This window comes from Triticum dicoccoides, chromosome 2A (assembly GCF_002162155.2).
Source record: "Triticum dicoccoides isolate Atlit2015 ecotype Zavitan chromosome 2A, WEW_v2.0, whole genome shotgun sequence".
NCBI lineage: Eukaryota > Viridiplantae > Streptophyta > Magnoliopsida > Poales > Poaceae > Triticum > Triticum dicoccoides.
Genome location: NC_041382.1, coordinates 711,285,533 through 711,298,979, shown reverse-complemented (window position 1 = coordinate 711,298,979; position 13,447 = coordinate 711,285,533). Strand labels below are relative to the sequence as shown.

Here is a 13,447-nt window from a genome sequence, read left to right as displayed (position 1 = left end):
CTTTCCTCGCCTGAAGACAAAGGCGGAAGAGGACCCAGTATCCCTTCTTCAAGCAGGAGGAAAAGGGCCGCCTCCAAAGATTGGGAGGGGCGGTCTTCCAAGAAGGGCAAGATGCCACCGTCGAGTGGCTTGGGTTTGGAACACAACGTCGTTGAATAGCCCCAATGAGGGGACAAGCCCTCGGCCGAACCGTAAGTGAATCCGTAGTACTTTGATAGCTTCCCGCTCCGTTGCTGTTACCGAAGATATACGTAACGCGTTCATGCATTTTTACAGGTCGGCACAAAGTTTTTCTGGGTGATCCTCTTCTTCGGGAAGTCTCCTGCCAGAGATGATGGAGAGCGAGACGCCTCCTCCAACCTCCTCGCCCAATAAGGCGGATGACTCTGAAGTGTCATCGCGGAGGGTCCTTCTTGATCAACAAGTTACGCAGGGGACAAAAGGGGCAGTACCCGAAGGTGGATCTCCGACCATCCGGGATTCGGGGGCTGATGATAAGGAGGGCCCCGGACTGTCTGGCTCGCAGCCGGCAGTGATTCTGGAGACGGGTGAACAGATTCCTTCAAAGGATGGTTGTGATCCTAGAGCGGCTTCCGGAGACCCGGAGACTCCAGATATATTGCGGGACATTTTGCGGAAAGCATCTGTCTCGGGGGAACAGCGTGCTTGATGGGTATAGTGATTGATAAGATTTTGTCCGCGAAGAGCGGATTAAATGAGGCCTTCATGAGCCTAGTGAAGGGCTTCGAGGTTTGTGACATAATGTGTTTTCATCTATGTTTCCTTTGCAAAGATGTGCATGTGTATAGGTAGTAGCCCCTGAGACTCGGGTGTTCTTCCACTAGGAAGCAAATAGAGGATCAAAAGTGATCGTTTTTACTGACCTGATGAGCTTAAACACAGGCTGCTTCCCCCTTAGCCACTTCCCGGACTATGGAGATTGCCGAACTACAGCGGAAGCTTGACGTGGCAGGGGATGATCTTGCATTAATCAATACGTGTCTTGATGAGTCGCAAGGTATGTATTCGGGGCGATCCTCATACATTGTTTGTGGTATAAACATGAATGCTGATTTTTTAGATGCTGGAATGCGCGTGGCTGTAGATGGTGCTGCCGCCGTTGAAGTTCTTCAAGTGGAGATGGTCCGGGCCAAGGAGCAGGCCCGTCGTAGCAATGCTGCTGCCGAAAAGGCATCGGCTGAATTAAAAGTTGAACAAGCTGCACGACGCCAAGATGAGGAGAAGATATCCATGGTGACGCTCGAACTGGAGAATGCTACCAGCCGCTGTGAATTTCTGGAGAACGAGAGTAAAGCCTTAACGACTGAACTGGACAAGGCCTTACAAGAGGCGAGAGAAGCGCGGTCAGAATCCAGAGCTGCCCATGAAGAGATTCGGCAGGCTAGGGAGATTGCGGCTGGAAAGCCCTTTCTGCTGCAGACTAGGTTCGGAGACCCAAACTATGCTCGTCTTAACCAAGTGTGAAGTTCTCCGGACGAGTTCTTGGACTTGCCGAAGAGTTCTTCCGATGCGGCGTAGTATTACCAGGCGCGAGATGGGTGTGCAACTGATATGTCTCCAACGTATTTTCTTTTCCAAACACTTTTGCCCTTGTTTTGGACTCTAACTTGCATGATTTGAATGGAACTAACCCTGACCGATGTTGTTTTCAGCAGAATTACCGTGGTGTTATTTATGTGCAGGAGCAAACGTTCTCGGAATGACCTGAAACTTCATGGAGACACTTTTCAAAAAATAAGAAAAATACCTGCCAAAGATGAAGGCCAGGGGGGCCACCACCTTGCCACGAGGGTGGGGGCGCGCCTGCCCCCCTAGGGCGCGCCCCCCTACCTCATGGGCCCCCAGTTGCCTCTCCGACTCCAACTCCACCTCCATATATTGAGTTTCGGGGAGAAAAAATCAGAGAGAAGAAATCATCGCGTTTTATGATACGGAGCCGCCGCCAAGCCCTAAAACCTCTTGGGAGGGCTAATCTGGAGTCCGTTCGAGGCTCCGGAGAGGGGAATCCATCGCCATCGACATCATCAACCATCCTCCATCACCAATTTCATGATGCTCACCGCCGTGCGTGAGTAATTCCATCGTAGGCTTGTTGGACGGTGTTGGGTTGGATGGGATCTATCATGTAATCGAGTTAGTTTTGTTAGGGTTTCATCCCTAGTGTCCACTATGTTCTGAGATTGATGTTGCTATGACTTTGCTATGCTTAATGCTTGTCACTAGGGCCCGAGTGCCATGATTTCAGATCTGAACCTGTTATGTTTTCATCAATATATGAGTGTTCTTGATCCTATCTTGCAAGTCTATAGTCACCTATTATGTGTTATGATCCGTTAACCCCGAAGTGACAATAATCAGGATACTTATCGATGATGACCGTACTTTGAGGAGTTCATGTATTCACTATGTGTTAATGCTTTGTTCCGGCTCTCTATTAAAAGGGGGCCTTAATATCCCTTAGTTTCCGTAAGGACCCCGCTGCCACGGGAGGGTAGGACAAAAGATGTCATGCAAGTTCTTTTCCATAAGCACGTATGACTATGTTCGGAATACATGCCTACATTATATCAACGAACTGGAGCTAGTTCTGTGTCACCCTAGGTTATGACTGTTACATGATGAACCGCATCCGGCATAATTCTCCATCACCGATCCATTGCCTACGAGCTTTCCATATATTGTTCTTCGCTTATTTACTTTTCCGTTGCTATTGCTATCATCACTACAAAATACCAAAAACATTGCTTTTACTATTGTTACCTTTTGCCACCGTTATCACTACTATCATATTACTTTGCTACTAAACACTTTCCTGCAGATATTAAGTTTCCAGGTGTGGTTGAATTGACAACTCAGCTGCTAATACTTGAGAATATTCTTTGGCTCCCCTTGTGTCGAATCAATAAATTTGGGTTGAATACTCTACCCTCAAAAACTGTTGCGATCCCCTATACTTGTGGGTTATCAGCAACGAAGAAGCTTTTTTGGTCGCAGTTTGGTGCATCAAAGCGCCCTCTGTTGATCAATGAACAGATGTCCCAATGGGCCGAACTTCATAGGATATCCGGCGCTGCCATGAAGGATGTCATAATCCGGTTGTGGCAACCGAGCCTGCACCGAATAGCTATTTCGGTTTGGTGCAGAAGCTTGTTGACGCGGTGCCACGTATCGATGTCGTGAAGCGGTCAACGTGCATTGAGGGTGCACGGATGGCCTTCGCCTGAGTCAAGACATTTTGGGGGAAGATGAAGGCAGTCGATATTGCGATGAAGAGTCCACCCAAAGGCAAGGACCGTCTGGAACCGGAGCATTATTTTGAAGACGTCCTAGGGTCCGCCCGCCTGATAGAGGGCCAATGCTCGAAAGACATAATGTTCGAGTGAGGTGTATGATAATTGTAAAAGACAATTTTATAGTTAATCTATTTATATGGTTTTGCTTGAAAGCTTGAATTCCTCCTATGCGGCCATTTTTGATATAAACTGAAAGTTTTCCAGTCGTCGGCTTCAGCCCCCTCGTAGGAAGTACGGGGGTGTTCGGAAAAGCATTTAATCACTCTTTATCCAACGTCTTGGTCCATGAAGGAGGTGATAATGCGGCGAACCAAGCAATCGGACTATAGGGCGTTAACGCTTTCACTTAGCCATACGAGTTTTATTGTGGGGCTACGACATAGCCCATTGTATGTATGCGGCATAGGGTGCCTTACATGTTTGATCTAGAAAAAGAACCCTCGTGTTACACGGAGAATCGCTAAAGATTCCAAAAAGTCATCAAGTGGTTGACCAGCTCTCGCCGCATCATGACAGTCAGTTTTTGGCTTTCTCTACTGAGGTGCTCATCCGGTTTAGACCAAGGCACAATCGCAGTAGCTCTCCCTTTACTACCCTAGCCGATAGAGCGGAACGTAGGGTAGCAAGCACAGGAGCCGGGCAACCCAACTATTGACCCAAGACAATGATTTGGAGTTGATGCATATAAGGCCAAACTTGCGACGCCGAAGTGCGTTGTAGAGCTGTTCGGGCTTTTGCTAGCAACTCATTTGTTCCCATACCGAGCCCCTGGCAGGTTGTGCTAGGGTATATTTACGAAGCAGACGTGGCAGCTGTATTCCGTGGCGAGACAACATGGATGCTTAGTTCGGATATGTTTTACTGGGAACTGAGCGGTATGCCAATGATTATGTATTATATATATAAAGCCATCCTCCCGGCTATTTGACATGCTCGGGGTTGGAGGCGGAGGAACAGGCATAGTACATGCTCGAGAAATAGAGAGTGCGGTCTACAAAAATTTATTTTGGACCTCCTGTCGCACGTCTTCACCGCGCGTCCTCGGTGAGGGGAATCCTTGATGGAGATAGCCCCTTAGGTGAGTATACGGATTCGGACTCCGATAGAGCCACTTACCGCCATTTATCCTGTCCGTCACATGTTTTTAAATGATAGCGAAGGAGGAAAAAATAAAAAGTAAATAAATAAAAAATGTTACTGGGGTGTTTGCAGGGTTGTCTGTATTGTCCTTCTGCCGATACCCATGGAATCTTGAGTGCATAATGATGTATGCGCGGTACAAATTTTGTAGATGTACGAGGTGGGCGGCGGAAGCCGGGTTGCTATTTCCGTTCTGGGAGTAGGTGATCCTCCGGTGGAGATTGCTTCTTACCCCCGATGCTTCGTTGGTGAGCCTTCCCGTCATCCCTGTCGCCTGGCTGCTTCCTTCCCCTGTGTTCGGCATTGAGCTTGCCGGCCTGCTTAAGGACCCAGCAGTTTCTATTAGTTTGATTGGCTGGTTTATCGGGGTGGCCATGAATCTGGCAGGGGCGGTCCAATATCCTGTCCAGGTTGGACGGTTCGTCGCGATTCGCCTGAATGGCTTCTTCCACTGACCGGGCTTGGGATTGTTGAATCCGGCGTTGGCCGCTGTCTTGCGTGATCTTTCGTTATCATTGCGACTATTGTATTTGCTTCGTCGTGGCTTGCCATTGCCGTATCAGATTTTGGAAGTGCCCGAGTTGCTGGCGTTGTTGCTTTTGCGAGCGAGCCAGCTGTCTTCTCCCGCGCAAAAGCGGGTCATTAGAGCAGTGAGGTATGTCATGGACTTAGGTCCTTCTTGGCCGAGGTGGCGTGTCAGCCATTCGTCCCGGACGCTGTGTCTGATGGCCGCAAGGGCTTTCGCGTCTGGATAGTCGACGATTTGGTTCTTTTGATTAAGAATCGAGTCCAGAGCTCCCTGGCTGACTCTCCGGGTTGCTGGACAATGTGGCTTAGGTCATCGGCATCTAGTGGTCGGACATATGTTCCTTGGGAGTTGCCACGGAAGGCTTCTTCCAAGTCCTCCCAGCTGCCTACTGAATTTTCAGGCAGGCTATTTAACCAGTGCTGACCTAGCCCTTTTAGTTTTAGTGGGATGTATTTAATGGCGTGGAGGTCATCTCCACGGGCCATATGGATGTGGAGAATAAAATCTTCTATCCATACCGAGGGATCGATTGTTCCGTCGTATGGTTCAATATTGACGGGTTTGAATCCCTCAAGGAATTCATGATCCATTACTTCATCGGTGAAGCAAAGAGGGTGTGTGGCACCTCTATGTTGTGCCACAATGCGACGTGACTCCGAAGGAGTCCATTTGTGGCTTTCGGCTCGGGCGTGGCTAGGTTTTTCACGTCCGGATAGGTAGCCGTCGTCGTGCGTCGGGACATGCCATCGTGATCCGTAGATCGGTCTTGCGTGTCTTGCTCTATTGTCCAGGTCTTATCGAAGGTCGTCTGTGCAACCACGAGTTGTGTTATTCTTGCCTTTACGGTGAGGTAGGGCGGTCTGGGTTTTGGCTTGAGTTGCCTCTTTATTCGGACTGGATTATCGTCGACCTGCCGCATGGTGTGATAATGGTATGGGCTCCAACGCCTCGTTATTAAACTAAGGTAGCGATATATGCTTTGGGTAGCTTTTGGCTGGGCGACTCAGGCCGTATTCTTCGGCGGCCAAGACTTTCGTCCATCTATCATTGAGCAGGTCTTGGTCAGCTTGAAGCTATTGCTGCTTCTTTTTCAGGCTCCTTGCTGTAGCTATTAGCCTGTGCTTGAAACGCTCCCGCTCAAGGGGTCCTTCGGGTACGATGAAGTCTTCGTTGTTGAGGCTTACCTCATCTTCGGAGAGCGGAAGGTAGTTGTCTTCCTCCGAGTTGTCGCTGGGCAGGGCCTGTTCGTCGAGGCTGGCTTACCCGTTTTCTTGCTCCTTGTCGGCATCTCCGTCCAAGTTGTCGATGACTTCGGAGCCCCAGTTAAGCACGTCGGTTGAGTTTTCGACAGTAGCTATGAAGTGGGTGGCGGGTGGGAAGCAAAATTCTCCATCAGCCCCTAGCTCGAATCGAACATAGTTCGGCTGGGAGTCCCCTACCAAGGACAGGTTTTTTAATGAATTTAGCATATCACCCAAGGGCGTGTGTTGAAAGATGTCTGCGGCGCTGAACTCGAAGATCGACAATCGATCCAACTCGGTGTCCGCAGGCATACGTGGTTCGGAATTTGTAGCCGAAAACGATCCGGAATTCCATTGATGCGGATATTGTAGGGTATTGAGTCCATGAGCAGCTCCAACGCCGCGGATTCTGTGGCCTTGGATGGTACGATCTACTCCTTATCTAAGGCCGTTGCAGCAACAAGAACCATCTCCTGGATGTGATCCGATGACAGATTTAAGTCATGTTCATCGGAGCGAGGGGGCGATTGCCGCGGTCTCGAATCTATTGAAGATCAAGTCTCCACGGATATCGGCGACGTAGTTCAAGCCTCCAAATCTGACCTGATGGCCAGGGGCGTAGCTGTCAACCTGCTCCAGATGGCAAGCGAGTTGGCCCGCGGTACGAAGCCGCCGAAGTTGGACAGTGTCGTTAGCGACGATTGAAGGGGCCATCAAACCTTTTGTCGACGGTACAGTGGAACTCTCAATGAAAGCACCAATGTCTGTGTCAAACCTGGCGGATCTCGGGTAGGGGGTCCCGAACTGTGTGTCTAGGATCGATGGTAATAGGAGATGGGGGACATGATGTTTACCTAGGTTCGGGCCCTCTCTATGGAGGTAATACCCTACTTCCTGCTTGATTGATCTTGATGAATACGATTATTACAAGAGTTGATCTACCACGAGATCGTAATGGCTAAACCCTAGAAGTCTAGCCTATATGACTATGGTAATGTGTCCTTTCCGGACTAACCCCTCCGGTTTATATAGACACCGGGGGGATCTAGGGTTTACATAGTCGGTTACATAAGAAGGAATCTTCATAATCGGTCGCCAAGCGTGCCTTCCACGCCAAGTAGAGTCCAATCCGGACACGGGTACAGTCTTCGGCCTTCATGTCTTCACAGCCCATCAGTCCGGGCCATGGATAAAAGGCCGGACGCCCGAGGACCCCTTAGTCCAGGACTCCCTCACCTTTCTCCCCTTCTCTCCCGGTGGCATCGGGGGAACCACCACCACGGTGATCGTCTACCTCAATGTCGTCATATTCATCACCTTCCTCACCCCTATTCAGCGGCCCACTCTCCCACAACAAGCTTGGTGGTGGTTCATGCACTTATAATTCATAGCACATAGGACAACTTGAACATGGTGTTTTGGTGCTATGAATTATTTCCAATGATTCGTGTCATCATTATTATATTTGAGCAGAATTTTGTTGTCCTATGGGTTAATTGGTGAATTGCTATGATTGGTTTATTAAATTGCTTGTGGTTATGTTACTGTCCTTTGGCACCCATCATATGAGCGGCGCGTGGATCACACCATAGGGTTAGGTGTATGTTGATAGGACTATGCATTGGGGGCGAGAGCGGCAGAAACTTCTTCCTACCATAGAAATTGATACATATAGGATTCAAGGGGGGCCAATATATCTTAGTGCTATGATCGGGTTTTACCTTAATGAACTTGTTAGTAGTTGTGGATGCTTGCTAATAGTTTCAATCATAAGTGCATAGAATTCCAAGTAAGGGATGACATGCTAGCATAGGCCTCTCCCACAAGAAAACTTGTCATCGATCTAGTAACTAGCCAATTGCCTAGGGACAATTCCACACATCATACCACCATTATTCCACTCTCACTATTTGTATTATATTGTAATATATTCTATCTTTATTTAGGCACCTAATTCTATGGTTATGTTCTTCAAAGTTATCCCTTTAGACCCACTCCATAGTTTTATTTCTCGTTTCAAGATAAAAGGAAACACTAGGTGTACGCAGGGTTTTATCAATGGCAGATAGGACCTGAGAGAATATTGATTTTACCTTTAGCTCCTTGTGTGTTTGACACTCCATACTTACCACTTCCATCTTTGGAAAGTACTATGATGATTCTTTGTACTTGGGGATTATTAGTGGGTTTGGGGTGTCCGTCATGTACGTGGCAGCAGCGAGAACACCCACAAAGACCCCTATGGTTTCCTCCGGTTTGTGAGAAAACAGACGTCCGGACTGTTCCACGAACCGATGGAGTACCAAGTTGGAGGGAAAAATGGATCTGGACCACTCGGTCTGGACGTATGTGGGCAGTTTGAGAGTCCGCGATGGAGATGCCCTTAAAGCTGTTGATTTGGTTACATAAGGCATCGTTGATTTGCTGAGCCACTACATGTTATAAAGACATTTTTGTCCCCACTCCTCTTGGGAACCTTTTCCACTTAAACTATAAATTTGGAGTAAGGAAGAAAAATAATTGAGGATCACAATAAAAACTTGACCAGACCTTTTACTATTGAGGAAGTGAAAATTGCTCTCTTTTTGTATGGAAACTAATAGGACACCTGGCCCTGATAAAAACCGGTTGAATTATTTCATGCTGGGACATTGTGCAAACTAATGACAATCTTGATGTTCAGAGATTTAACTATGGGATAATCAATCAAATACCTAAAATCTCTTGTGTTGACAATACTCGCGCATGTACACAAGTGGGTTACAAAACTCGGAACATGTGATTAGAACCTTTTGCCGACAAACTTATCAACATTAATCAAAACGGTTTTGTGAGACAAAGGATATCATGGATGGAATGTTGTCCCTGAATGAACTGCTACATCATAGTCATGTTTGAAAGAAACTGGGAGTGATATTGAAACTTGAGTTTGAGGAAGCCTAAGATAAGGTAAGTGGGGACATTCTGAAGGAGTGTTATACTATGGGATGTTTTAGTCATGTTTGGAGTTATTGTGATTGGATTGGAATCATCACATATGGAGGAACTGTTGGTGTGAAACTTAAGAGTGTCATGGTCCCTGTTTCCAAAGTGCCAAGGGAGTTAGGAAAGGGGATCCAGTCTCTCCCTTTCTGTAAAACATTGCTGCTGATATAGTTGAATGATATTGTTGGTAGGCCTAGATTCTGGCCTCATTGATAAAGGTGTTGTTATGTAATATGCTAATGATATAGTAATCTGTATCCAACATGACCCTGCAAAAGCTCTTAATATAATCTCAGATTGTTCTAGTATATGTTTGAATTGTTGTCTGGTGTCAATATTCGTTTCTAGAAAAGTAAAAAATTAACATTGAGGGTTATGATGACGTTGTGAACTTTTATGATGAATTATTTGGATATCAAATTGGTCATTTACCTATGAAATATCTTGGAGTACATGTGAAATTCACTTCCCTTAAGAATGTGGACATGGATTTCATTTGAAGGAGGAAATACTTGAAATATTTTGATGCATGGCAGGCCAATGTTGTCTCTATGGGAGCGAGAAACATCCTTTTAAATGTTTTTCTCTCTAATATCTCCTACCATACGTCAGTGTTTCTGAACAAAAACTTATTAATTAATTGGACAAACACAAAAGATGGTTCTTCTAGCAAGGATGTAATGTTTAAAAAGGATATCACATGGTTAAATGGTTATGGACTTGTAGCACCAAAAGTAAAGTGGATCTGGGTGTGAAAGATCTTTTTTTACTGAAACAATAGGTGGTCTGCATTTTCATTTAATTGGGGGGAAATATTTACATGACTAAAACACAACCTAGAAGAACTGAAAAGAAGAAGAAACAAAATCCTAAATCTACACAAACAGTTAGGTTGTACACAAAGAAATAAGAAATCGCTCCCAAGCCTCCTCGAGGAGGCCTATCTCACAAGTAGCTTTCTTCAAAACCACTTCAACCACGGTGGATTTGGCATTGAAGACCCTCCCATTATGCTCCTTCCAAATGTTCCAAGCAATATACATATCACAGAATAGTCACCTAGATGTGAAAGATCTTAGGAAACAAAATCTTAGCACCTCGGTTAAGTGGCGGTAGAAGTTAGAACACCAAGATGGCTTCTGGCAGCATAATATCAAAGCCAAATATCATAGTCATCAGTTTGTAGCCTCTCTCAAGAACAACTTTAAGGACGTCCCTGCTGTAAAGCATTCTCATAGTGAAAGTGTTTTATATGGCTCATAAAAACGGCAAGCTTGCAACTTGACTAGATTATGGAAAGATCTTATTTTAGGGGAAATGGACTAGTAATCCTGTTTGTTCCTTTTGTGGCCAAGTTGAGACTTTTTTCATGGCACTGATATGTGTCCTAATAACATTTGGCAATTCTTTGCATAGTGTTGTACGTTCCGGCCTGACGATGAATGTTTCTATATTGTCGGTTCAGCTGCTATAAATTAGGCAATTTGGTTCGTAACAGGGCAACTTTTGATTAAGACGTCTTTTGATATTGTTTTTATTGCATGTACATAGCAACACATTTAATCATATTTTTATTTGTAATCATGTAATGAGAAGTCTTGATGACAAAATGGAACTAAGCATCTTCACTGTCTTTAATGGTGTTTGCCTTTTCGCCGTGAAGTCCCACACCTTTTTTGTCACGAGAGAAGGTCATCATCGTTATAGGCAGAATCCAATCCTTCACAATGACTTGCTTTTCTAATCATAGACCAAAGAGTAGAATATTTTTGCAGTAGATGAAGAAACTATTATAACAATGCAAAATATCATAGATCTATACAAACATATTTTATACAACAAACAATGAGTTAGTTAATTCTTAGATGAACACATTTTTATAACATGGTGATAATTTTTGTTTTGCCTAAAACAAATTCATGAATAAGACCGAGAGTTAGGTGATTATGGCTTGAACTACATCGGTATTTCCCCAAAGAGGAAGGGATGATGCAACACACCTACGGTAGGTATTTCCCTCAGCGATGAGACCAAGGTTATCGGACCAGCAGGAGAACCACGCAACACCACGTAAGAGAGGGGTTGTCAATCCCTCACGGGTAACAAGATAGGTAAAATTGTAGTAGATTGGATAAATAGATCTCGCGGGAACGCAAAATAAAATAAATAACAATAAATTGCAGAAAGTTATTTTTGTGTTTTTGGATTAATAGATCTGAAAATAAAAGCAAATAAAAATAGATCTCGAGGGAAAATATAATAAAGAAGAGACCCGGGGCAATAGATTTCACTAGTGGCTTCTCTCGAAAAAAATAGCATGCGGTAGGTAAACAAATTACCGTTGGTCAATTGATAGAAATAATCATGATGATATCTAGGCAATGATCATTATATAGGCATCACGTCCAAGATTAGTAGACCGACTCCTGCCAGCATCTACTACTATTACTCCACACATCAACCACTATCCAGCATGCATCTAGTGTATTAAGTCCATGGAGAAACAGAGTAATGCAATAAGAACGAAGACATGATGTAGACAAGATCTATTTATGTAGAAATAGACCCCATCTTATTATCCTTCATAGAAACGATATATACGTGTCGGTTCCTCTTCTGTCACTGGGATCAAGCACCGTAAGATCGAACCCATCACAGAGCACCTCTTCCCATGGCAAGAAAAACGATCTAGTCGGCCTAACTAAACCAAAGATTCAAAGAAGAAATACGAGGCTATTAGTAATCATGCATATAAGAGATCAAAAGACTCAAATAACTTTCATGGATAAAAACATAGATCTGATCATAAACTCAAAGTTCATCGGATCCCAACAAACACACCAAAAAAGAGTTACATCAAATAGATCTCCAAGAGACCATTGTATTGAGAACCAAGAGAGAGAGAGAGAGAGAGAGAGAGAGAGAGAGAGAGAGAGAGAGAGAGAGAGAGAGAGAGAGAGAGAGAGAGAGAGGAAGCCATCTAGCTACTAACTACGGACCCGTAGGTCTACAATGAACTACTCGCGCATCATCAGAGAGGCACCGATGAGGATGATGAACCCCTCCGTGATGGTTTCTAGATTGGATCTGTGGTTTTCTGGAACATGTGGCAGCTGGAATTGATTTTCGTCGACTCCCCTAGCATTTCTGGGATATTGGGGTATTTATAGAGCAAAGAGGCGGTCCGGGAGGCCACCGAGGTGGGCTTAACCCACCTGGGTGCGCCTGGGCCCCAAGGCGCGCCCTGGTGGTTTGTGCCCCCCTCGGGGCACCCCTATGGTACTTCTTCGACCAATCTTGTGTCTTCTGGTCCAGAAAAAATCTCCAAAAAGTTTCGCTATGTTTGGACTCCGTTTGGTATTGATTTTCTGCGAAGTAAAAAACAAGAAAAAAACATGGGCACTATGTCAATAGGTTAGTCCCAAAAAATGATATAAAGTTGCTATAAAATGATTGTAAAACATCCAAGAATGATAGTATAACAGCATGGAACAATAAAAAATTATAGATATGTTGGAGACATATCATTAGCTAATTCTCAATCGACTAAGAAATGCATGCTCTATAGCTCCCAGCAGGGAAGTGTTTTGTGATGGTGTTATGTTGTGTCTGACACCCTCTTAGGTGATTGTAAATTTGTGATGCAAAAAACTATTCCTATTTTTTTAGAATCACCAGGCGAACTCCCCCACCTAAATACATTACTCAAACGTGTCACAGTAAGCTGTGTTACAGAATAAAGAGGCACATTACAACATGAAGAGAGTAAAAGCCGTCACAAGGAGATGGTTTCCATGTCACATAGCTTAGAGAGCCTATGTGGCCACATATCTAGATCAGAGATGATGAGTCTAGAGTAGGTAGTAGAACGCCTATCTAAGGCCCTAAAGGCTTTATCATTCCTAGCTTTCCAAATTTTCCATAAGATTGTGCACAATACGAATAGCAATACACCTGAAGGTTCCATGCATGAAGCGAGCACTCCCATAGATCGTTGATGAATTCCAAGACTTGGGTGATGCCCAAGCTCTGCCAGATGCGGACGGTGTAGGGGGGGGCATGAAGAGGTAGGAGACGTCTCCAGCGGGCGCCTGGCACCGCGTGCAGGCGGAGTAGGTGTTGATGTGCCTTGTGGACGAGGTTGACACGAGTATTTAACCTGTCACGGTAGAGTATCCAAGCGAAGATCTTCACTTTGTTAGGAACCTTTGAGCTCCAAATGAGCGGCCCATTCCTGT

At 45.2% G+C, this 13,447-nt stretch overlaps 1 protein-coding gene across 1 annotated transcript in view; it reads right to left on the bottom strand.

The window, feature by feature from the left end:
- Positions 1–1,077: 1,077 nt before the first annotated feature.
- Positions 1,078–13,447, bottom strand: part of LOC119351997 (NAC domain-containing protein 72-like) — a 15,897-nt gene continuing 3,527 nt past the window's right edge. The window contains exons 4-5 of the mRNA XM_037618756.1: positions 6,247–6,418; positions 1,078–1,177 (exon numbers count right to left, since the gene is read on the bottom strand). Of these exons, the coding sequence (XP_037474653.1) occupies positions 1,078–1,177; positions 6,247–6,418 (272 nt within the window). The remainder of the gene's footprint in view (positions 1,178–6,246; positions 6,419–13,447) is intronic.